Here is a 26,766-nt window from a genome sequence, read left to right on the forward strand (position 1 = left end):
GCCACACACAGCCCCACGCAAACAAACATAAACAATACACAGAGACAGAGGCACACGGCAACGGAAGCGGCTGTTGCTGGCATTGGTGGTGGCCAACGCATTGCGCATACGACATGTTGTCACGCAGTTTCGCTTGGTGCGCATTGGCAGCAACCGCTTCTTGGCAGCATTTGGGGAAAGAAACTTGGCCAGAATTTATCTAAAACTCTTAAGCCTACCAGCCAGACAGACAGACAAATATAAAGCAGGAGCGCCTTCGATTCGTCGCAAAGCTTCCTAAGTTTGTCAGCAAGCGACTGCGGCTGGCAAACCACCCACACAAACACACACACACAGCGAAGAGAGCGCTTACTTATATAGTTGAAATAAGCACACATACATGCTCATACAGAGATGCCTAATTTTATATAAATACATACACAGACACGCACAAGCACACACACAGTGACAGACACAAATTGGGTTTCACGAGTCGAATATAAAAGCACTTGGCCTTCGTTTCTTGTGAGACATTCGATCGTCTTGGCTCGCAGCATCAGCGTCGTGGCCTCTCGACAGAAGCAGCAGCAGCCGATTAGGAAGGCAGCCAGCCTTTGGTCAGTTGGTCAGTCATTGTCAGGTAGTCAGTTGTAGTTCGGCTAACGCAGCATCCGCTACGTGGGTACGTGTGGTATATTGTCACACTCATAATCGAGGCTTATTTCCATAAAAAAGCGTATTTATAATTGAAGCTAAATTGGGTAGAAAATGTGATAAAATGCAATAACATTATTTATGAATTCTTTTAAAACTATAAACTAAATAAAACTGTGATAAAAATACCAAACGTGTGCTCAAAGATAAAAAAATTTAATATTTAATGAATACTATTAAACAAAGAAATGTTAAATCATTTTACAAAACATCAACATATTGTGCTTTTCAAAGTGGCATAAAGAATTAATTTATAAATATTAAAATATGTGAAATAAATAAGCTTAAGAATATGAAATATACAAATTTTTAGTTCCTCATGTCTTTAATTTTTTATGGTAGTGAAATTCAGTTAAATGTTGTTTATTGTTTTACTTTAAGGGAAATATATCAAATTTCTTGCATAAAAAAAAAAACAACATATTTAATTTTATTTAGATATTTTTATTTTATAATTTTTATATATTAATCTAATTATTAATTACATAAAAAGAATATTTATCCTAATAGAATAAAGATTAAAAAAAAGCAAAATTGTGAGAAAACATACATTTTTTGTACTAAAAATAACAAAATAAAATAAAAATTTTTTGAAAAAAACAACCATTTACTATAAATATTTTTTATATCCATGTTTTTCTATATCATAAAAATACATTTGTATATTAGTATTATTTTTATTTTATTTCCCGTTTTCATATATATGTAAAATAAATAAAAAAATATTTTTATCTTTTCTGTCAACTTCTCTATTAAATCTTCTTCTTTTTGCCTTGTCTTGAAATGACTTTTCATTTAATAAAACTATTTCTGAACATTTCTATAAAAACTCTATTCAAAAAATTTTAACTAAATTATGAACAAAGATCAAAATGAAACTCAACAACTAATTCACGTCGAATAAACGTCTCACAAAAAGCGCTGCGGCAACGAAACAAAATTTCCAAATAAAAATTCTACAAAATGTGCAAAAAATATTTCCAATAATTACCATAAAAACATAACTTACAAAATCAATACAATATGCAAACATGTTAAATTAAAATGAATTGAAAATTTTGAGTAAACAAAAAATAAAAGAGAAAGTAAAAAGTGTAGCCGAACTGACGGCAGTGCATGAAGTGATACCAAGAGAATGTATAAAATATAGCATTCAACTCGGCTGTGCCTTATATTTTATTTATGTTGCCACTTTATGAAAAAATATATATATTAAAATAATAAAAAAAATATGCAAAATATATTAACAACGACATGCAAAAGTGTTTAGTGACACCCGCTCTTGACCCCTCAGTTGCCCGCAGCGCTTAAAAGTTTTTGTGTTGATACCTGAACTGTGTTGACCCCGCACCTTACTGCATCCCCCAAATAATGCTTGTGTTCACACGCGCCGGCTACAAAATGTGCCACCAACAACATCAGCATCAAGCGGCCCACTCACAGGCCCAAGTCCAGGCAAGAACTTGCCACGAGCTATTGCCACTGCCACAGCCACAGCCACAGCCACAGCCGCAGTCACTGCCGCTGGCGCTGGCCAGTGTCCAGTCATGGTGGCATCCAAACGGAGCCGCTAACTCCGCCAGCAGCTAAGGCTGAGGCGCAACGCAGTTTCCGCTGTAACGAAATCGCCAATGGCTATGTAAACTTAAATTAAGGGTAAAATATCGCAAATGGTATTGGTGCAAAAACACAACAAAAACAAAAACCAAACATGATAAACTATAATAATATGTATTGATATATAGTGACAGCACTTTACTTCTCCAAGACTCGAAAACTCTATTAGAACTCTTAAACGTTGAGCTGTGCTTCCCTTTGCTTATGTAGCTTATGTAATAGAAGACTATCGATAGGGCATTTGGCAGGAAACGGAATCATAATTTAGTAGCTTGCACTAGCAAGGCTTATAAGACATAAATAAAAAGCAGCAAGTGTTCATTAAGCTTATAATTTTTAATTTTGTAATGTACAAAATATTTTAAGTTTCAAAAATTGATTTGATTTAGATTTACATTTTTATTATGAAATTAAACTAAATTTAAGTTTAATTTATATTGTTTTTAAATATTTATATATTTTAATATTAATATATATTTTTACATTTTAATGCTATTAAAATTTTTTTTTATTATTATTTATATATTATAATATTTTTATATATATTCTATTATTATTGATGATTTCTATGACTTTGTATTTTTTTTTCAGTTTCACTTGCAGCTTAACATGATTGAATATTTAAGAAATGCTGGGGATCGCATATAAATGGCAAAAGAAATAATTTCAAACCTATCAAAAATTAAAGATGAATCCAAATAAGCTGTTTAAGTGAACGTTTAGATAGTAGTACCGAACCGATTAGCTAACCAATTGAGTGTCCTTTTTCCTAACCAGATATTGTTCTCTTCCAGCCCTAAAATCGTCAAGCAAATGTACAAAATACTAATCACAACATTCTTGTGCGCCTCGTGCAACTGTTTGTTCTCTAATTTCAGGTTACACCATATCGAGAAGTTATCCAATGAGAAAGCCGCTTAAATTTTGGTAAGTACCCATCCATTAAAAGCTAACCCTAGACCTAAGACTGAACTGACCGAAGGCCCCCCAAAGTCTTCGGCAAATGAAACGCTTTTGTGTGCAACGAGTGGACTTCATTTTTTAATTAGAAAGTCAACACATAGACTGCCGGCTGCATATGTGAATAAGAAGAAGAAGAAGATAAAGCTGTAGGAGAAGAGAAAGAGAGATAGAGGGAGAGCTGCCTTTGTGAGCTCTCATTCCAGAGCTGTTCGCTTGGCTTTGTTTACGCTTATTTGTGTGCTACTTAAGATGAAATGGCAAGAAAAGTGACGTTGATGCGGGGGCTGCACGAGAACTGGCCGAGCCAGGGGGAGGAGGGGCTAGACCAGGACCATATGCAAGGCTCGGCCGTAGCCTGTGTCCATTTTAATTTTAGTTACTCTTAACGCAACGTTGACTTGCAATTCTTTTCATTTATATAGCTCGCTCTCTGTGTCTTTATCTTTTCTCTCTTTCCGCCCGCAATATGTGTATATACATGTGTGTGTGTGTGGCATATAAAAATTGGCGCTGACTAAGAAGACGAGACGTTTGGAGGTTTGGGGGCGCCGTTTGGCTAGGCGCCGCCTCTTGAGGCAGACGGAAGCGGAAATTGCTGAAGTTGCTTTTGTATAAGTGTGTCTGACTGCCTGTATGTGCGTGTGTGTGTGTGTGTGTGTGTGTAATGATGCGACATGTTATACTTCTGCTGTCAGCAGACGCTGCTAGTTGTTGCTGCTGTTATTGCTGCCGCCGTGCAACATTTACAAGCAGTTGCAATTATTTTCAGCTTAAATGACAAAATACAAGGAAACAAGTCTTAAGCATTTGCTCCCACCTATCCAAAGCCAGCCCAGGTCCTAGCCCAGAACGAGGACTTGTTATTATTCTTGTTGTTGTATTGTTTGTAATTCTTGTTGTTGCTGTTGTTGTTGCCATTGCTGCTGCGAGCTGCTGGCAGTCAGCTCCTCCACGCAAGTTGCCGACGTGTAAATGAGTTTCTTTTTTTTTTTTCATAGATGCAAGAATACCCTCTAGAGGCATGTTAAGGGTAAGCCACAGCAACCAATGTGTTTGAGTTGAAAACAAAATATATACTCAATGTATTGGGTCTAATTTGTTTAATTTTTTAATAGGTGGGTAGTTTTAAAACAGATTCGTTGAATTCCAAATATTAACTGACATCATTTTTACCAAAATACCTAATTTACTATAATTGATTTCTGCTCGAAATTAATATAATTATGTTACTATTAACAGTCTGCTATTGGGAATAAAGCCTTAAGCCAGTCAGTTTCCTTAGTTGAATTTTATTGCAAGTCTTATCATACTTATAAAGCAGTTCTCAGACAATCATAAATATTTATTTTTATCTTATTTTATATTATTTTTGTTTTTTTTATGTGTCTTAGAGTAGCAGTGTTATACAATTTCATATAAAAAAAAAAAAAAAAAAAATAATAATAATAATTTTACTATTTTTTTTTATTTTATTTATCTATAAATATATCTTAATTTATACATTATTATGTACATATAATATATTTATATTAATCATTCTTATTATTTGGTATCTTGTAGTCGTTCAATTTAGTTTCTTTTTGCCATCATGAACTTTGCATATCCCCGCATTGTTTTTGTTGTTGTTGTTGCCGTTGTTATCGCTATGTGTGTTGTGTTTAATTTGAACAGGCCCAACTTTGGCCCGGCTGCTTGAGTCACGAAGCCAGCGCCTGTGCGCCCCTGTTGCTCTTACCCTCGGCTTTGTGTGCCTGCTATGCTGCATCTCCTGCTGCTGCTGCTGCTGCTGCTGATGCTGCTGCTGCTGTTGCTACTTTGCCAGTTTTCTTTTCATATTTGCCACATGTGCGGCAGCAACAAAAACTTCTCATTTGGCTGCCTGCCTGGCTGCTTAGCTGCTCTTATGTCGGCCTAAGTAAGTGCACCTAAGGCTACTTATGCAAAATGTAAATTAAAGTTGACTTTTAGGCGCACAATGCCTGGCCAAGTCCCTGCTCGCCAGTCTTTGGCCAAACTTTGCCGAGTCGGACAGTGTAAGGCTTGAGGAAAGTTTTTCACATTGAATATTTAGTATGGCTTGTGCTCAGAAAATGTCATGTGGAAAGTTTCGACGGTTTCGCCATGCACAGACAACTCTCAGCTAGCTGCCAAACCGGAAATCGTTTTAAGAACGGAAGTGAAAATTCTGCCACAACAACAACAACAGCAGCAGCAGCAGCATTAGCAGTTGAGCGCAACCATCTAAACACACATCTAACAGCGTCCATCTGGGGACCGCGTAATCTTCTATTGAAACTAAACAATAAAAAACCGCGACTACAACGCAAATTCATTCAATTGCAAAAAGAAAATTACCCTAAAAAAAGCTAAACACAGCAGCCGCACAGACCGAGGTATCTACAAAAGCTAACTATAGCAACAAGTCGTTATGATTATCTAGAATTAAATAAAGCACACACACACACACACACACACACACCCACACACTTACATACACATACACATCGGCATAAACTAACATAAAGCACAAGTCTGGGTCTCGACTCGAGCTCTGACCATCGGCCAATGGCAATCGCTCACTTGAGCGTTGGACCAAGTTGCACGCCTCGCTGAACAGAAGCCGCGACCCCGAGCCGAATAGTCGTTTTATACTGATCTGCAACCCCATAGCCCCCGCACCCCCGCCCCATCTCCCACCAGCAGTCGCCAGCACGGACCGAGTTTCCCATTTCAACGATCGCGCGCGCTATTCGCTTTGGAAATTAAGTCAGCAAATGACTTGTAGAATATCAACACATGCCCAGCGACTGGCCGGCTGTCTGACTCTCCCTGCCGCCGTCTGGCTGTCGAGCTGTCCATCTGTATCTGTGAGATTGTTTTTTATTTCGGATATGAGCTGGCGACGCAACAACAACGTGCGGCTGCTGCAGCCGAGCAACAAGATAATCAAGTGTAATTTATTTCGTATTTGCTGCCCGCCATGCATGAGTAAAACGAATACGACAAAGTCTGACTCGGACTCGGACAACTACAATGACTGTTGAATGCGAGCGGCCATCTAACTATCTAGTATCTAGAAACACAAGCGAGCCCTGAGATAAATCCAGTGCCAAATAAACATATACAGGCACTTATTTATATATAATACAGATATTATATTTAGATCTATATGAGCGCACATTGAAAATTGTCAGCAAAGCTTAACTCGAATCTACAAACAAGACAAGCTAAGCGAAACATTGATCAATAACAGTTATATGCACTTCATAATATTAGAATAGACGAAGCATTTATTTCCTAATAATTAAAGTATAAAACTCAAATAAACATAATTTCTTTAAATTTATGTTTAACAGCCTTTGAATAAAATAAAACAACTGAATATTATTATCATTATTAAAATTATTTATAATTAATATTTGAAATATTTATAAAATAAAATTGGATCAAGATATAAAATTTATTGTATTTTTTACGTTTCATACTAATTTATATTGATTTTTTAAAAATTTAAATAAAAATATTCAATAATATTATATTCAAATCATCAACTCGCTTAGATTTTTAATTTTTTAATTTAATGATCATTGTTATATTTTTTAGATTAAAGAATGAATAATTTTATTATTTATAAACTATCATATATTGAATATTTTTGTTATTAGTGAATTATTTATAAGCCAGTTTTGCTTAATTTTAAATCAGTATTTTTATTAATCTGTTGGAAATATTTTAGTTTACTTAATTTTATTCCTTTTGTAAAAATAAAAAAAAAATAATTGAAATATAAAATTATAATAAATAAATAACATTTTCTTATTGTTTTGTATGTGATTCATTGATGTATAAATTGTGCTTGCTTTTGTTTTAAAATATTAAAATATTATTATATATTACAGATTAAAATAATTTAGAATATTTTCCTTTTTTGGCAAAAATGTTTAGCGAAGGGAAGGTCCATTCTATTCTTTTCATAAAGAAATGTTTATCGTATTTCACTCTTCATCTGACTCTGACAAATATTATCCAGCTTTATGTAGAACAATCATCATAAAGCACTTGTTGTACCCTGTAACACTTAGAAAGTAAAAAAAAAAAAAAAAAAAATGAATACCCAATGATCTTTTAACCGGATGCTCGTGCACTTGGCGTGTCGCCCATAGATAACTATTTCGATTCGATTTCGGTCTGAATGTCGATGCTATGGATCTCAAAGCCCCGTTCGCGTTTTAAGTATCTCCCATACTGTGTCGAAATCATTGAAGCATCGCATTACATTAACCCATTCTGGTGCAATTCGGCTCGAACTCGTTCAAAGACTCAACTGTGTTGGATAGCCAAAGGCGGAAGCTTAATCGTTAACTATGAGCGCTGACTAACAAGTCGTCGCATATCTACACATACACACATATGTACATGCAATGTTTCCCACGTGCAGCACGGCAGCGACAACAAGTGGCACACACACACCCTGAAGCCAATCTCACACCCTGCCACGGCCCCTGCCACAACAAGTTGCAGCCATATAGCACGCACCAAGCCCGAAATGAATGAAATGAAAAGGGGGAAACGCGACATAAAATACTTATTAAAAAAGGCGAAAAGTTAATAATATGCGAGAAAGCAACAAACAGTAAACAGTAAACAGAAAACAGAAAACAGTAAAAGGTAAAAGCGTTGCCCATGAAGCAAAGTTCCGATGCCGTTGCCACGTTGGTGGTTGTCGATGCTGCTGCTGCTGCTGCTGCTGCTGCCTCCGCAGACAGGCAACATAAAGCACGGGTCAGCAAAGGTGGTGCTGGTGCTGCTGGTAGTGGTGGTGGTGGTGGTGGTGGTGTTGGCGGTGGCCAGCGCAAATCTTTCAAGAGTAGTTCCGCTCTTTTGTATTGTGGCCACAGTTGCAGCACATCCGCTCCAAGTTGGCTGCCTCTGTCACGAAGAACATTTCGGCCTGGGAGGGAGTACGCACTGATTATCTTTGTATAATGATTGCAATTAAAAAGCGGCTCACGCGGTGGGCGGGGCGCTAGGCGTGAAATGTGCGGCACAGGCCAAACAAACGAGGGCTCCGCTCGAGGCAGGGAGGAGGGAGGGAAGGCAGGGAGGGAGGCTAAGGTGCAGCCGATCACTTGTAGTTTGCACCGGAAGTAGACACCATTTTGAGTGCGAGTGCTAGTGCAAGTGTATGTGTGTGTGTGTGTGTTAAAGTCGAGCGCAATTCAAGTTCTTGTTGCGCATTGGCCAGCAAAAGAGGCAGAGATTCAAACGAATATTGCTCAACAATTGTTATTATGTTACGCTTAATGAGCAGACTGTGACGACGTCAATGTGTGCGTGTTTGCGTGTGTGTGTTCGTGTGTCTGTGTGTTGTGGGTGTATTTCTTTGCGCTTCCATAAGCAGCGCGCCTCAGCGAATCACTAGGCGAGACCAGAGAGAAATCGCCGCTTTCGATCGTTAGTCGCTCACCCCCCTCGCCGCCGCGCTGCACCGCTTGCCTTGCCTCTGCCGCTGCGCTGCTTCTCCTTTGGCTACACAATTGATTTCGCCGCGTTTCGTATTTGCTGTTCGCCGTCAGCGTCGCTTGGCTGCCTCTTTGATTTAGTTCACTATCTCCCTCTGCCCACAAGTTCGCCTCGTCTCTCACTTATCTTTCATTAAAAGCATTGGCGCTCGTTCGCCGCGCTGATTAACTTGCAAGTCGGCTCGAAATTTCATTGGCTGTTTAGTTTTTCTGTGGGCTGGGCAGCGCCTTTGCTTAGCTTGAGGCAGCTTCTGTTCGCATGTGTGCGCAGAGAGCTGCTGGAGCTAATCAATAAATCATTTCAAGGTTTTCTTAATTAAAAGTTTTTTGGCCAGAAACAAGCCACAGACACGCTTCTCTAATAAACTTTTCCACATGCCATGAAAGACAAAGTTTCAAAAATAAAAAAAAAAAAATACATATATATAAGAGAGGGAAAACAGCGAAAAATTGATTAACTGCCCGAAGACCACAAAAAACTTCAGTTGAGCAAAGTTTCGAACCCTTTCCAATAAGAAAAACTTTTCAACTTCGAACAAGAAAAGGAGTCAGCCCTCCGAGGAGCATGTGAAACTAAGGCAGGCAAAAACTGTAAAACTGAAAACTATTAAACGCTTAAGTCAGGCGGAAAATGAGACAAAATAGTTGCAGAACTTGGACACTGAAAGAGAGAAGCACAAATATGCTCAGCCTTAATTAAGGGCAACTTGAGCAAGGTATTGCAGGAAGAAGCCAAACAGGAAAAAAAAACATTATAAAATAAAAAAGAAGAAAACAAATGCTCAAAATAAATTCGACTAATTGGCTGGCGCGAAGACTCAAGCGCCAAGGGGCAAATGCTGGGAACAATAAATGAGGCAAACAACCGCAAAATAGCGACAAGAAAAATCAAAAGAAATCGCAATGGAAACTCAGCATCGACCCCACTTGACATTAACCGTTAACCGCTTAAGCTGGCCACACTTATTTATGTTTTCTTCTGGCGTTTTCTTGAAATATTTACCCAGGCCAAACAATAGAGCCAAGAAGAAAATAAGAAGAGCAAAGGAAAACCCAACGACACACACACACACAGGAAATACACTACTACAGCTACAAAAAGTTGCTGCTCTTGGGTTCTCTATTGACATAATTTCTGCCACAAGTCACACTCAAGGCGTTGGCCAGGCACTTGAGCACAAATTCCAAGGACGAATCCACCCTCAATTAGTCGCCCAGTGTATCCTGGCAAAGACGTTGTCCTTTTGCATGTTCTTTTGTTAATATTTGCTTTCTTTCACCGGATTGTTTGGGCTCAGTTTTCAGTTTCGGTTACAGTTTCTGGTTGGATTTCTGGTTTGGCTCTGGTTGGGCTCTGGTTGGGTCTTTGGTTTCATTTACATGGTCGTTAGACGACTTTTGCCGCAAATTAGCCTTTGTCCTGCTGATTAGCCAGACGCTTTCTTATTGGCATTTCCGCTCCCAGCTTATGCGTGGCAAATGCGAAAGGGATATGCGTGGCAACCGGTATGAATCTAACGGTAGTTTAAGTGATATCATGATTGCAAGGAACTCGCCCAGTTGTTTTAGCTTATCTAATCGAAATTTGGGCCGATTGCTGCCTGCACCATTCGTCAAATCTTGTACACACTTCAGTCCTTGATAAGCACCGATTGTGGCTATATACGTATATAAATATATGGGTATATTTAGATCATATCTAATCAATGGCCAGCTAAAATATTGACTCGCATTGTTTGCATAGTCAACTTTTATTTGCTTATTAGCTTCAAGTATTTTTTTCGAATTCGGGTTTATCAGCCCTCCAACGAGCCTCTCCACGCACAGCAAATAGAAACGAAGCTGTTTGCACTGTATCTTATCGGAGAACGCTTTTCCAGCATTTGAATGCATTTTCATAATTTATGTGAGACCATTTACCTGTTGGGCCAACCCTTCTTCCTTCCGCTTGTTTCTTTCTTCCGCCAAACAAATGAAGCCCGCTCGAACTTCCGCTTTCAATAAGTGTCTAATAAGTCCAAAGTTCTGCTTGCAACCCTTAGTTTAGGCCCAGTCCCTGTTTTTATTTTACTTTTTTTCTGTATTTAGTTAGTTAGTTCCCACCGTATACTAGTCGGCACCCTTCCCGGATATTGTTATTGGTTTATACTGATGGCCATGTGAACGCCTTTTCCTTCCGCCGTTCGACGCCTACGCCAACGCCTGAGCCGCCCAACTTGTTGTTGCCTCTCGTTGTATTTGCGCAGGCAATTCTCTAAATGTGCAAAATGATTGCGGCTTCGTGTTAACCTCCACTACACCCCACACACATTCGAGCCAAGTTGAACCCCTCGGCCCGAGTTGCTTAATGTTTGAGCCACACGCGAGCTGAAAATTGCTGTGCGAAAAAAAATAATGGCGCAGTTGTAGAGTCATTGCTTGCGGTTTTGAAGGCATTCCATGGCATTCCAATTGGATTTGCAGTTTTATAAAAGAAATAGGAATGCAAATTCGCTAAATACGAAAAGCGGTTTGAAAGTCACTGCTTACAGTTTGCGAGCTATTGCCAATGACTCTAATTAGAATTACAACTTTGAGCTATCTAAGAAGAAAAAATTAAGAAATAGTATTAAATTTAGTTCATTGGTTTCCAGTGAAAATAGATTTCTAGCTTCCTTTTAGCCATTATAAAACTCCAATTGGAATCACATGCTCCATCGTCAATGCCTGAAAATCATTAAGCTTAAAATAAAATTGAAATTAATTTTTATTGCAAAGTATATGTACGTGTATGTATTCATGTTTCTTTTTTCTTTCTATTTATGTTTGTTTTGCATTTTAAAAAATATACGAACTAAATATTTACTCTACTATCACTTATAGTTCTAAAGAGCAGTTAACAATTTTCACTTAAGTTTTCGCACTCGATGTTGATTCGTTTGCCTAATTTCTTGTGTGGGTTTTCCTTTTGTTCAGTTTTCGTTTTCAGTATCTTTTCCATTTTTGATTTGTGTTTATCATTTTTTTAGATTTCCTTATGGTTCATTTTGTACTTTCCAAAAACTCACTGACACTTGGAGGCTAGAGCGTAAGGCGATTCTCATTTGGGTTTCTCGGCGTACATGGACGATGTATATGTACGATATGTATGTATATATATGTATATTTATATACACATAATATATATATATATATAGATGCATGCATAGTCACATATACAAAAATATATTGGCACTAATACACATACATAGTGATATGCATATATATGCGTTAATGCTACTTGGTCAAGTTCTTGCGCTGCTCAGCGATGTCCTTCTCGTTCAGGTGAATGACCCGACGGCCGAAGCGCGCCGTCAGCTTGGAGAAGAAGCCCACCCGGGAGGCGGGCTTGGTGTCGTCCGCCGATAGTGGCGGCGCCTGATAGGCGTCTTCCTCGCAGTTTCCCGAGGTGCGCCCATGCTTGCCACTGCGACCCTGGCCAAAGTGAAATGTCGCCCGGGCCACGTTGCTGCGCGTGAAGGGCTTGTCGGAGGACTTCTCCGACGGCGTCGGTGGGGCCATGGGCGTGGGCGTGGTTCGGCCAGAGGCAGCGCCACAGGCGCCAGCCGGCTGGCCATGGACTTGCAGCCGCTCTAGCAGACGCCCGTCCATGGACGACTTGGGCAGCTGACTCCCGTTCGTCTGCGTGATCGGATCGGCCTTCTCGTAGAGCGTGCTGGGACGGCGACCCGAGCCCTGGTAGTGGAAGCGCTGTGGACTCTTCGCTATCTTCTGCGTCTGGGCCAGCTGCCGCTGGGCGCTGAGCAGCGTCGGCTTGACGTCGACGCCGCCCGAGACATTGGCTCCGGCTGTACGCTTGCTATGTGGCGTCAGCGGCGAGCGGGCGCGACTGGGCGTGGTGGTGCTGCTGGAGCTGGCGCTGGTGGAGGTGGAGGTGGAGGTGCTGGTGCTGGTGCTCGCTGAGCTAGAGGAGGCTGGCTTGCGGGCGGGTGTGCGGCGTGTGGGCTTGGCGGGTGGAGCTGCTGCAGCAGTGCTGCTCGGATTGTGTGTGGTGTGTGCAGGGCTGGCTGTTGCCGTTGCCATTGCCGCGCCCGTCGCCGTCGCCGTTGTGGTTGTCGTTGCCAGAGCATTGGCCACGCGTGGCGGCAGGGGACGGTTCGTGGACGAGAGGCTCTTCTCGAGGGGCATCATCACCTGCACACAACTAGCGACAGGCAGTGCGCTGGAAGAGGAGCTTTCCGACGTGGCGGTCTCCGACGATGTTTGGCGGGTGTTGCGCGGCTTGTTCACGCCCAACAGCATGTAGGTGCAGTAGATGTCATCGAAGGCTTGGCCTCTCAGCGACGCCTCGACGTCGCGTCGCTTGTAGCCCATGTTGACCAGCATATCCAGCCGGACGGCGTCCTGTAGCTCCATCGGCTTCTCGCGATACGGTCGCAGTCGTTCGGCCTCCTCGTAGCCCAGATTGATCCACTTGTCGCTCATCACATTGTTCAGCGTGGTGCGCTTGGCCGGATTGAGCACCAGAAACTTGCGCATCAGATTCTCGCAGTCCATGGATATGTAGTAGGGCACGCGGTACTTGCCGCGCAGGACGCGCTCTCGCAGCTCCTTGAGTGTGCCGCCGTCGAAGGGCAGGGAGCCGCTGACCAGCGTGTAGAGCACCACGCCCAGCGACCAGGCATCCACCTCGGGGCCCGCATACTTGCGGCCCATGAACAGCTCCGGAGCGGCATACGGCGGACTGCCACAAAACGTTTCTAGCTGGGCATTCGGATCGAAGGTGTTCCCAAATCCAAAGTCGGCAATCTTGATGTTCATGTGCTGATCGAGCAACAGATTCTCGGCCTTCAGATCGCGATGGACGACGAACTTGCTGTGACAGTACTGGATGGCCGAGACCAACTGGCGGAAGATGACCCGGGCGTCGCGCTCCCGCATGCGTCCGTTCTTGACCAGGTGATCGAATAGCTCGCCGCGGCTGGCATATTCCATGATGAGGTAGAGCGTGCGCTCCGACTCGATCACCTGGAAGAGGCGGACGATGTTCGGGTGGTTGAGCAGCTTCATGATGCGCACCTCGCGGTATAGCTTCTGCCGGGCGCTGGCGTTCAGCTGCGTCTTGTCTATCACCTTGATGGCCACCTCGCGCCCGGTGGGCACATGCAGGGCGAGCTTCACCTTGGCAAAGTTGCCCTTGCCCAGCGTCTTGAGGATCTTGTAAACGCCGTTGCCGTTGCCATTTACATACGACTGAAACTTGAGCTCCGTGCCATTGCCCATGCCATCGGTCGCATCCTGGCCGGCTGCCTGGCTGCTCTGGCGAACCGTTGCGCCGCTGGGCGTAGCCGGCCCCGCCTTCGATGGCGTTGCACCAGCAGCACTAGCTAATGCTGCAGTTGCTGTTGCACTGGATGCACTGGATGCTGTCGCTGCTGCAGTTGCACCTTGGCTCGCTGTGGCCGCGCCAGCTGTCGGGGATTTTCTAATACAGTTCTCCTTCTCGGATGTTTTGAATGACTTGGGCGCCTTCTCATCTGCTGCTGCCGCTGCTGCTTTTACTTTTGCCGCACTCTCATCTGCCAAGCTGAATTCTACAATTTCTAAATGTTTATCCGCCGACATTCTAAACTTACAAATTTTGTAGAGCTTCAAACACGAAACTGACAGCTAAACAACTCCTAGAACTCCTAGAAGCCCCTATCACCCAGCCCTTTCAATTTAGCCAAGTGGCGTATGCCTGCCGCGGGATTGCAGTTCACGTCGTTGACGAAGCTCCACGCAGGCCGCGCACGCGTCCTTTGAATCACCAAATGGCAAATGGAAGCCAGCTGCCCCTCCCCTACTCTGAACTCAAGGCGTAATTGTTGACTCGTCTCTTTTTCCAGCTCTGAACATCTGCTCGTTTTCGTCGGCACCCTCCCAGCCTGGTCTGGTAAGCTTTAAGATAAGACCGACCAGGACAACCACTGGCTGGGCGCGTGTGTCGGTAGCTCTAACCCTCAGCGTTCAGCTGGCATTGGTGTGGCCGATAAGCATAGCTCGTCCTCGGCAGGATCGCTTGTCGCTTGCTTTGTCTCGACCCTCACATGCGCCGCAATTTCCTTATGAACTCAACAACCCCTCGACATTTGGTCGCAGTCGCAGGAGTCGCTGTCGGAGCCAGAGGCAAATGTATTTGCCTAATGCTTCATGTGGCACGAGCGCGTTACCCAATGAGCCTTTTTGCAGTTCTCCCTCCTCGGTCCTCGCTCCTCCTCACTCCTCACTGCTTGCTGTTTGCTCCTTGCTCCTTGCTCGCCTTCCCTTTCGATAACGTTGCTGTTTTGATCGTGTGCCGTTGCTCTGGTTGGTGTCAAATTAAAATCCACTCGGTTTATCGCTGAGCGTTGACAACTTCGACGTGTGTGATCAGCTGCATGCAAGGAAAAAACCGTAAGAGGATTTTATTACAGGTGATAAATGATTGTCAGGATTATGGGGTAAAATTATCAGCAAATCAGCTTTGAATTACGATTGCAATCTCTTCCTATCTTAATGCCTCTCAAATAGCATAGATCCTAGAACATATGCGTATAATCTGCATGAAGGTCCTAGTGAAAAGTAGTTGAAATTTTGAAAGTGTATTATAATTGGCTTTGCGAAATATGTCTATGTACATGTATTTTTCAGATTTGTAATTCTAAAAAAAAGCCTACGAACGAACTAAAATAGAAATAATGTCAGACTGTCTCTATACAACAATACATATGCATATACTTACATACATACGTACATATGTACATATACACATATTAATTTACAAACCAAAATTTTACAATTCACATATACTAATACAGTAACAATTTAGATCCCTGTACACTATTTCGGATATCAAATATTTGATTGGCATCGAAACATATGGGTTATTCTAGAATATATTTATGTGTTATGTTTCCTAGAATAATGAGGTCTGTTGGTACGCTCCCAGTCTATCTTCCTCTGTTTCTTACTCTTTCATAAATGTATAGCCATCGAGGTGGTAAGGATTAGCGCCATGACGATCACTTGTTTTAATCCACTAAAAAACATTCGCTTGCTTTATGTACCAAATGCTACCCATACAATATTCAGTCAACCATTCTTCCTTTTCCACTTTGTTTTGTTCGCTTTTGCACCACTGTACCAACGCCGATCGCTCGGAAAGTAATTTGCTCTCCCAAACCATTAACAACCTTCCCTTGTTCGCCGTTCTTCCACTTCGGTTCGCTTGTTTCTTGATTCCCTCTTGTTTTGCACTTACATTCTGCCTGCATGTCCTGCGATCCTCTGCCGCAAGCTACCTAGTCGAACTACCCTAACTGCTACCTACTTACCTTTAACAAAACACACTAGCACATACATACACACACACACACATATACGCACTCGCATAGCGGGCACAAAAATTAACTCATGCAACAACTACAACAAAGGAAACGAAACTGGTCCTTAATCTGGCCTTTCTTTGCGCCTCAGCATTCGTTCGCTCGTTCGCCCTGTGCGACGTGTAACAATTTCTCGTTCTCTCTTTGAACTCTTGCACACACACACACATACAGGCGCACATGTGTGCCCACAGCCTGTGTGTCCTTGATCCTGCTTACTTGTTTTCGTTATTGTCGTTGTTGTTGTTATTGCTCTGCTGTGGCTTGCAACATTTTCTCAAATTTTGCCATCGTCATTCTCATTCCCTTATTCTCATCCAACCCTGACTGCTTGCCTGCCTGCCTGGCTCTCTCTCTCGCGCTCTCTTTGCTTGCACGTCAAACTTGTCCGTTTTGGGTCGCATGCAGCGGCATTGTCATCTCCTTTTTTTCTCTTCCTCTTTCCCTTCTTACTGCGCCCGGCTGTGCCGTTTTCTTTGTCTCGTTTGCTCGTAATTCAATTGCAGCTGCTTCTTTTATGTTTTTATTTCTATTATTTTTGGCCTACGAAAATATGCGATTCGCAATGTCAGCAAAACCAAAATAAAACAGATCTAGCAAAAAGAAAAACATAAAAACAACATACCCGTTTCTAGAATTGGCAACAGTTATGCATATGTTTAGTAATTCGAATGTCAACTGGAGCTGCACTTGCTCAAGTTCAATGTACCCCAAAGTCCCCTACGCGCGCTCCCCTACAGCTGCCCCCCGCCACACTGGGCGCTCGTCTGCAGAAGTAAACACAGACTCGACGTAAACAGTTGTCGGGGAACGAGGGGGGTTTGTTAACATTCGCCTTTGTTGCTGCTTCGCCTTCTGTTCACTGGCAGTTTAGCGCCTTCATTTTATTTCCCCCATTCTATTTTGATTCTTATTCTTGCGAGCGCTTCTCAGAAACAGCAACAAGAACAACAACAACAACAACGACGACGACCCACTCTCCCTTAGCCGTTACTCGCGATCGTCGTTCTCGGGCTGTTTGCCTGTTCGCCTCTTCTTGATGTTTATCTGCCGCTTCTGCTGCTGCTGCTGCTGCTGGCCACAACAACTCTTCCCACTGACTCATCGTCAGGCAGACAACGGAAGGCCCGCAGCTTGAGACGCCAGCCACAGCAACAACAACAACAGCAGCAGCGGCTGCGGCGTTTGGTGTTTCGCTTTTCACTTGATCTTCGGGTTCTCATTTCTTGAGCACGTCTTTTTAACGCACTTTTCTAGTTTTCCATCGATCTTTTGCCCTTGGCTTGGCACACACATACATACATTCAGGCACAGTTACTTACGCTTCATTAGCGTGCAGCCATCTCTTAATTGTTTTATTGTCTCTACTTTGACACTATTTCTTTGAAACGGGTCTGGCTCAGAGTTCTTTTTTTTTATTTCTGTGTTGTGATTGCCAACTCAACGGAGTGGCGAAGCACTTGAAATCGCGATTCCCAGTGGATGGGATCGCTTGGTTTATTAATAAAACGCCTCTTTAATTGCAAAGGAGAACGCCCACTTCAACAGCAGATGGACAAATGTACGCAGACACAGACAGACACCAAGACAGACCACAAACTGAGGGCTGCGATAAGGCAGCAGCAGTCCCAGTCCCCATGGAGCGCGAGCGTTTATCTTGTGCCAGTGTCCCGAAATCGAAAAACCAGAAATCAAAAGACCAAAGCAGCGCCAAGATAATTGCACATTTTACTTACGTTTCGTTTCGTTTCGTTCCCCTTCCCATGGCCGTTCCCTGGGCAGCAATCAAAAACAAATTAGAGTTAATCCACAATCCACACATGTGAGCTGCGAGCGGCGATCCGAAAATCTATCTGCGACTCTGCGCAACGAACTATAAGATACAAAGCGCGTCGTTGTACTGAACGCACAACTCAAAGTACCAGTGCCCAGGCCCAGGCCCAGGCCAAGTCTCAGATCCATGCACATAGCGATACAGGTCTGAGACGGAAAGAGAGAGAATCTTAAAGAACTGCACGCGATACAGATGTGCGCGCCGAGAGAGTCGAGCCGGACGAACCGTGAGAGCGAGAGTGCGGCGAGCGAGACTCTTCTCGTGCTCATCGCCGTTTATGGCCATTACACGCTCATTCTTTGTGCGGGGCTTCTTTCGCTACTGAGTCTCGAGCGCTGAAGGTCGTTGTATTTCCTTGAGCGTTTCTTGGGCCGTGACGTCACAGGTAGACAACAATGACGTCGTCGTTGGGAAGGGGAAATGAATGCTGATGGCCACAACAATGAATAACTTCGGCTTCGACTTCGTTTTCGTATTTCGTGTTCGTATTCGCCTTCGTCTTACGCCTCGCTGCCTCTGCTCGTCCACGTTAAGTTTCTGCGGCGAATTTAGCCTCAATTTGCTTTGTAGTGGTTCGCCTCAACATCTTCTCCTCGTACTTCAGTAGTGTGAGTTTTCTTAGCTGTTGTCGTGGTGGTAGTGCGGCCCTGTTGCCGACTCTTTCTAATTGTACATGTGTGTGTGTGTGTGTCTGTGTATGTTTTGAAGTTTTCTTATTCGCTGTTGGTTGTCGCTGCGTGTCTTTCGCTGCCGTTGTGTTTATGTGCACGCTATCTTATCGCATGCCCGACGCTCAATCAAGTGTACGTGTCTGCTGGTGTGGGTGTCTGCGAGTGGGACCAATAAGAACGAAGCAATCTTGAAGTGAGTGCCGCTACGGCTCTTTGACCAACTGCATTTCTCATTTAGCCGGCAGACAGACAATGCCAACAAAAGCCAAAACAGTTTGATTAAAAAACCCAAGCAAAACTTGCCATAACGAATAAATAATAAAATGCATTTGGTTTTACTCGTCTCGTTCTCTTCTTCGCCTCTTTTTTCATATAAATGAAAAGAAAAATTATAATGACAAAGTAGGCGGCCTGAGCTAAAAGAGAGGGGCGGATGCTGCAGATGCTGCTGATTATAATAAAAGTTTTTCTTTTTTTTTCTATTTCCTTTTTTGATTTTTACTTAACTCTTGTTCTATTTTGCCCGCTTTACGAGTTTCTTTGGCCGCGACGACTTTGAGGCGCTTGATTAAAAAGCTTTTGCATATTTCTGCCTTTTGATTGAAATTACTTTGAGATAAACTTGCACCACTCACCCAGCTGCAATTGTGCCCCCTCCACTCATAGCCGTCCGTAGTCTAGACCAAGTCGCATTCAAACTCGTATTTGCATATTATGAACTTTGCAGTACCTACTTCTATGTTGAAAGAAACAGAAACTCAAGCTTCGAATGTGGGCCAAAGTGACATGTTAATAATTAAGCGGGTAATTAAGCATGCCAACAACACCAGACGAGAATACCCTCAAAAATAATAGTGAATAAGTAAATAGCAGCTGCGAAATACCCTAGCAATACTAAATACTAAATGTGAATATATTGAATATATGCTAAATATGCCGAACTTTCTCAAATGCATTGAAAACATTTATTAAAATTATTAAAGTACTAATTACATTTATCAGGAATTAAATTTGTACTTCATTTAATGAATAAATTCGTTTGGTAGTTGAAAGTTTAGTTTTAAATGATCAAATTGTATTACAATTTTCCTATATTTCTATTTATATCATTGATAAACATAAATGTATTTCGAGTACAGTAAATGTATATCGTTTATTCTGTCTTAACTGAAGCTGAACACCATTTAATTTAGACCACTGAAATATATTTCCCCATTGTCAAAAAACCCTTAATACATTTTCTATCAAAATTAATTTGATTTTGTAATTCCCATCAACTTCTTATAATGAAACAAATTCGATCAGCCTTTCATTTAACCCTTGCCTGCCATTTCGCTTAGAGTGCAGGGTATGCACGCATTTATATGCATAGCAAAGTTGAGCTAGATAAATAACAACATCTTGCCATAATCGTTTATAATTGGGTCAGCCACACGTGGCAATTGGTGGCCACCAGCTGACGCTCTAGGCAGACAATGCCACAGTCGGCAAATCACAGTTGGCCACAAATAGACACGCGTCTAGCGAAGGCAGCAGCAGGAGTAGCAGCAGGAGTAGGAGTAGGAGCAGGAGAAGGAGCAGGAAGAGAAACAGCAGCAGGAGCATAGAATAGCACCTGATATCAATGCGGCATCGACTTTGCTGCATTTGGCAATGTTTGATCATGGAGGATGCGGAAAACAGATTGCAGCACCAGATGACGATGCGGCGCAAACAAAGGCCAAAAGGTTAAAAGGGAGATAAACAGACGGAGAACGAAGGACGGCGGACTGAGGAGGACAGAGGCTGCTGCATCTTTTAGTTTTTGGCAAACAATGGACAAAGGAGCATGCAGGATATGCGATACATTCACTTTTGCACATTGCCATGAGTTATGGAGATCTTAGGGATGCGGGCGCATATCGATTACGAAGATGCCCTCAACATCGACTTCTCGGCGTATGATTTGCGTTTTATTTGTCTTCTTCTTGCCCGCCTGACTGGCAAAAGGTGCAAAATTGTGAACGAACGTGCCACAAACTGTCTGCAAGGACTTAACGATTAATTGGATTTCTGTTCCAATGCCTAGCAGAGATGCACAGCATCAATATTCGATAATGCAAACGCATTGACTCTACTTTGCATTCGCTGCATCACAATATTTCCGATTCACAGCCAGGTGAGGGCAACTCAAAACCAGCTGCCGCTGTTGCTGCCGCTGCTGCTGCTGCTTGGAGCTCTCAGCTAAATATACAAATTAACCCATTCAAACAAAAGGTTTGAGAAATGTGTCAAAAAAGAAGAGAGGAATAGAAAAGGAGACATAAAGGTGGCCAAACAATGGACGCCAAATGAGCTGAATCCATGTCAATAAAATGCTCGGCCCCTTGTTGGCCGAAATCAGTTTTGTCAGCTGCCTGAAAGTAAAAGTGCGCAGTTTTCATAAGGAAAACATTGCAAAAGTGCAGAGTTTCTCACAGATCGGAAAATGGGAGAATTGTCAATCATTTGTCAGTGTCGGTGTCGAGTGGGCCGTCAAGGAAATGCACTTAGACAGTCGCAAATGTCCCTTTTGTTAATCCTTTGCGCTTGTTTTGCATTGCGGCCAATGCGAATCCTTTGCATTCCGCCGACCATTCATCGGGGCTCGGTTCGGTTCGGTTTGGTTTTGCTTGGCTCTGATTCTCTATTCCGAGTACATATATTCATATATCTACCTGCCTTTGTCAAAGAGGTTTTCACCCGCTTTAGCCGTGTTTTTGTTACATTTTTGCATAGTTTTTGTGTGCGTGTCGCAAAGACTACTTAAATACATGCTTCGCACAAAGAGAACAACAACAACAATTTTAGCGCAATTTGTAATGCGGCTGCGATCGGGAATTAGCAAACATTTTTGAATGGATTTTCCAGAGTTTTCCAAGAAATGCAAACTCAAATTCTATTTGCCTTAACAAGTTGATGCATGCGCAGCTCAAATAATTGCCTGAAAGCGCTTAGAAATATGGCTTTGGCGTTTTTTATATAGTCAATAGAAAATATGTTTAGTTAGTGCTATATTGGGATTTTAAATAACAAATTTGATTTCCTCATTATATACATTTTTATACAATGCTCTTCTATATTTCGAGATATTCTCCAATAACTTCTATAACTTATTTATCTGAGCATCTGCTTTGCTTTCATCCATAAATATGTATTATTTATTTCGGGCAACCCGAAACATTGTCTCACTCTTCTGAGCATTCCCGTAACTCTATCGATTCTACTCAAATCACAGATTGCTAAATAGTGTTCGATGCTCACATTTTGGAGCAGCCTTCAGGCTCACATTGTCATCGTGTTTTGCCTATGCTGCAGTCTCTGATGACACTTTTAGCTCACACACACACACACACACGTATGCATGTAAAAGGATAATCGGCCTGGTAATCCTTCTGCTAAGCAGAGCGCCCGGCAGCTTGTCCTAATTGAAATGGCGCATTCTAAGCATTTTGGCGTGAATGATAGTCGACAAATGCAAATTTGGCAGCGCCAAGCACAAAAGCCCTGGCATAATGCATCTCTGTAGTGGAATGCAGCTGCGAGATGTCAGGATATGAGCACGAGCAGCAGCAGAAGCAAGAGCAGGAGCAGCAGGAGGAGGCAGCTTATTAGCAAAGATTGTCTATACAAAACAGCGACACACAACAAACTGAAATTGATTACCAAATGCGACGTCTGCTCGAGTGTGCGTGTGTGTCTATGTGTGTGTGTGTGTGTGTGTGTGTGTGTAGCAGCCTAATAAGCACAAAAATCTACATAGAGCAGCAATTCCTTTTAATTGAAAATCTCTCTGCCTCTCAGCCACATGTGAGTCGCTGCCTGTGCTTTTCAATTTTTCAAAATTTATTTTCTTTTTTTTTCTATTTTCGCAATTTCTTTGCGGTTGCAGTTGTTGCTGGCTGGCTGGCTGGCTGACTGTTAGCTGTTGGCTGCCACCGAATGCATTCGATATTGCATTTTGCCCGTTGCCAGCCAACAAACAAGGATAATAAGTACTTTAGCTGGCGAGTGAGTGGAGCAAGGCGAGGCGGAACGTGGAGGCGACTCGCTTGGCTTTAGCGACTTTTTGGACTGATTGACTTGCGAACCACTCTGCAGCACCCCTCGCCTGCTCCTGCTGCCGCTACAGTGTTCAGTGTTCAGCCCTTTCGCAAAGTTGATTGCAGCAAGGACTTGCGTCTATATTGCGCCGAAAAAATTGCATCGGATGCATTTGGCTTGGCAAACAAACCAAGCTGTAGCCCCATTCTGCACCCCCCTCAGCCTCGTTCCTTGCCAAACAACAGTCATGTTAAAAGTTTCGTTTCGTTTCGTTTCGTTCCTCGTCCTGGCCCTGGCCCTGGCCCTGTCGCCCGCCCCCAACTTATTGGCCCTGCATCTGGCTGCATGTGCAATGCATATTAGCTGAGCTGAGCTGAGCTGTATCCTGTGCCATCCTCGCCGTACGTACGTGAACGTGTGTGTAACGCGGCCGGCCTGTACATTGTCCTTTTGGCCGAGCCTCAGTCAGTCTTCTGTGTTTTATGGCGCCGCTTTTTTTTCCCCAGCACTGTTTTGTTGTTTTGTTGTTGTTTGACTGCTTGCTGCCTTTTGTTTGATTTGTGAAATTGCAATATGCTGGTCTCCCCCGCCTCCAGCGCCACTCCAGCTCCTTGTCTATCCCATGCCTTATTGCTTGCCGAGCTGCCCATCTCCAGTCGCCTGCCACTTCTCGACTGCATTTGTACGCATTATTCGGTGCAGCAGTTAGACTGCAGACCAGACTGCAGACTGCAGTTCGAGTTAGACCCAATTCGAGTTGGCCCATTCAAATGCTTGAGCAAGCGATTGCTGAAAGCAGAGCCCACAGCTCCAAAGGAGCGATTCAACTTTTGACATAAGCAAATAGTAAAATAAATACAAAATATTTTTAGTTATATCAATGAAAAATAAAAATTGTTTTTAAAAATACATTTTATCTGAATTTGCGTTTAGTTTTTATCTATAAATATATATATAATCATTTAACAATTTAAATTAATTTATTTATATTTATTATTCATATTTACAATATTTGTTTTTCTTTTTTTAATTTTATTTTAATTAGAGCTTTAGCATTTTTAAATCAAATCTTTTATTTTATATTTATTGTAATATTTATAGAATAAATATTTTTATAAATATTGATTTTGTATATTATATTATATTTTTTATTGCAATTTTAACTAGTTTTTTAAAATTAAAATTTAATATTTCATTAGATTTGTTAAAATTATTTTAAATATTTTTTTATTTTAATATTTGTTTTGATTGTATAAAAAAATTCTTGTTGACATATTTTAATTTTCCATTAATTGAATTTTCAAGCCTTGACCACTCTCTCCGCGTTTTCTTATTCGAAACTCTGCGTGAATATTGCCATCGACTCGGGGTTGCTACGAAGCAACTGCCCAGCGTGCCACACACAAGCCCGTGCTTCCCGTGCTTTCGCTGGTTTGCTAAAAACGCACTTCATGCCACAAAAGTTTGGACTGAGTCCAGTGGCGTTGCCCCCCAAACTCAACTCTGGACGCTTTAATTCGAGTGCGTTTTTCATCAACGGCCTGGGCTGGCTTGGCCTGGACTGGTGGACAGCCCTTCGCACACTTCCGTTTAGCTCGAGCAACCCACACAGCGAAAGTCTTGAGGCTACGCCGGAGACCCTTCAGTGACCAACAGGCGACTGCGCCAAACTGCAGTGCCTCACGACGCGACGTCGAGTGAGAGGAGTGAAGCAAAAATCAAACAATCAACAAAATAAAATCGCTGCTCCAGCCCTGTTCCAGTCGTCAGCCTCCTCCATCTTCACTCCTGGCTCAGCCTGTCCAGCTTGCCCTTGCCGCGAGTTTTTGTTGCCTTTGTTCTGTTGTTGCTGCTGCCGCTGCTGCTGCTGCTGGTCGCCGCCTTTATGCGCACGCCCCCAAAGTCCAGTTTTTGCAGTCATCAAGTTTTTGAGTCGCACCCAACCCGAGCACTTCCGCCCGCCCATGCTTCTTTGCCATGTCTTCGCATCCGTTGCATTCACTTCGCCAGCCTCCTGCTCAGCCCCGCCTCGAGCCCGCGCCGTGTCTTGCTCTGCTCCTTCGTCTGACTGCTGCAGTGCCACCCTTTATTTATATATATATATATATACATTTTATTTTTGTATTTTTATTTTTGGTTTCTGCAGGCGGCCGTGCTCTCTATATTTTATTTTTAATTAATTAATGCGAATGCAAAGTACATTTTCTACAAGTAAAACTTGTTTTGCAACTGGCAGGGCAACCCTTTGGGCGACACCCTCCTGTGCCCCCAACCCGAAGTCCGTGTGCGATGGGGAGCAGCCAGCAGGTAGTTAAGCAACATTTTTGCCCTGCCGAGCCTCCAAATATGCACCACTAAAGAAATGCAGTTAATTTACTCAGAAGTAGCGGGCAGCAGGAGCCGGAGGAGCAGGAGGAGGCGCCAAAGAAGGCGGCAGCAGCGGCAGTGGCAGCGGCAGCAAGAAAAATGCGGCTGCAGAAAGTTACCGTGCAGTTTCTTTTGTTTTTGTGTGCACGCCGTAATGTATGCAACATCATTTTTTTACCGTTGGGAAAATTTTGTTAGTCCTTGCGCGCCTTTCCCACCTGACGGGCGGAGGTCAAAAAGCGTTAGGCTAGGGCCGTGCGAGCTGTGGAGCCTAGTTTCGTATATGCAGCGTATGCAGTCGCCTCCTTTCACCCATAAGTGTGTGAGTGTGTGTGTGTGTGTGCAGCAGTTGAAAACTTTGCACTTTTTGCCGTAGTTGCTAGTGGCTGCTACTCCTGCTACTCCTTGCTGCAGCTGCTGCTGCTGCTGTCGCTACAGTTGGTCTCGCTGCAGCAGTTGCCACGAGCCCTTGCAGCATTCGTTTGGCTGCCCTGCGCTGTTTCCTTTATTTTAGGCAGGCTCCGGAAAATGTAGCAAAAGTTATTTCTTCACGGGTTTGCGTTGCACTTAATGCAAATTTGTGTGTATATGCGTGTGTCTCTGTGTGTGTGTGCGCGTGTGTATGTATTACCTGTAGTTAGCTGATATAGGGCGTAGTAATTTTGCAACTTAAGATGGGCTTTTAAGAAGTTAATTATATTAGCAATAGCTGAATAGACTCTAATCAAATATATATAAAAATAAAAATAATAAATATAATAAAATATTAAAAAAATAATATAAAATAATATAAGAAAAAATATTAAATTATTATTTCAACTAAGATAACATATTCAATACATAGTATGTATATTCATATTATTAATAGCAAAATTACAAGCTACAATTTATTTTAATTATAATCTAAACTGTAACATTTTTTATGAAACAATCCAATTTAATTCATTTAAAATCTACTCTAAGTTCCAAAAATAAGTTTGAATTTAATTTAGAGAAATACTTTAAGCTAAAAGAAAGTTTTCTTAGCACAATAAATTATTTAAATTAAAGTTGAAAAAAACTGGTTACAAGTGCAGCTTTTTTTGAGATCATCAACGACATCAAGAGCGGCTTAGCTATTCGGCTTTGCTATGTGAGCAGCACAAAGTGAATTCCTGACGAGCAAATAGGCTAATACCTAAATTCTTAGATCTTAATTAAAGATACTTGGCATGTAGTTCGGGGCCTGCCAGCAGCTTGGCACCTTCATCAGTGTCCTGCCGGCTGGCTTCTAACTCGGGCTCTTGCAGCACGGTTCAGCGACACGCAGCTGAAAGGGCTTAACGCGTGCGTCTTTCCATTCAGTGCCAGTGCCAGTGCCACAGTGCCTGGCAACAGGCAGTGTCCCATATGCAAATACTGCTGCGCCTACAACTCGATGATGCACCTTGAGCAAAGTATGTGGCGTATAAAAAGAAAATGCAGCAATGCTCTGCTGCAGTGCAAAGGGAAGTCGGTCGTGGGGCAGGAGGCATGTGGAGCATGAGAGATAGACACATTTTAATGATGCATGCAACAGTAAACTGCAATCAGATATGCGCACATCGTTAGTCTTCAGCATCAGCCGCCGTTTGTTGATTATCTTAGAATGGAGAGCACGGCAAGAAAGATAA

At 42.6% G+C, this 26,766-nt stretch overlaps 2 protein-coding genes across 11 annotated transcripts in view; one reads left to right on the top strand and one right to left on the bottom strand.

Annotated features, from left to right (window-relative positions):
• The window catches only part of pros (homeobox protein prospero), a 79,642-nt gene that overhangs the window by 9,199 nt on the left and 43,677 nt on the right, over positions 1-26,766 (top strand). For 8 of the 10 annotated variants that reach the window (XM_089256424.1, XM_089256425.1, XM_089256423.1 and 5 more), the window contains one exon: positions 3,189-3,237. The gene's annotated coding sequence lies outside the window, so the exon portion shown is untranslated. Of the gene's footprint in view, positions 1-49; positions 662-1,746; positions 2,350-3,188; positions 3,238-26,766 lie in introns of those variants that run through there. The other 2 variants (XM_089256428.1, XM_089256426.1) reach the window with 2 other exon arrangements.
• Positions 11,524-18,133, bottom strand: KP78a (serine/threonine-protein kinase KP78a). Its single transcript, XM_018111628.3, has 2 exons — positions 17,917-18,133; positions 11,524-15,189 (listed from the first exon to the last, which is right to left on the bottom strand). Exon 2 carries the CDS (start codon positions 14,397-14,399, stop codon positions 12,051-12,053), a length of 2,349 nt encoding a protein of 782 aa, XP_017967117.1. The 5' UTR covers positions 14,400-15,189; positions 17,917-18,133; the 3' UTR covers positions 11,524-12,050.

Source organism: Drosophila navojoa, chromosome 2 (assembly GCF_054131105.1).
Source record: "Drosophila navojoa isolate 15081-1374.11 chromosome 2, UAZ_NAV_1.0, whole genome shotgun sequence".
Classification (NCBI taxonomy): Eukaryota; Metazoa; Arthropoda; class Insecta; order Diptera; family Drosophilidae; genus Drosophila; species Drosophila navojoa.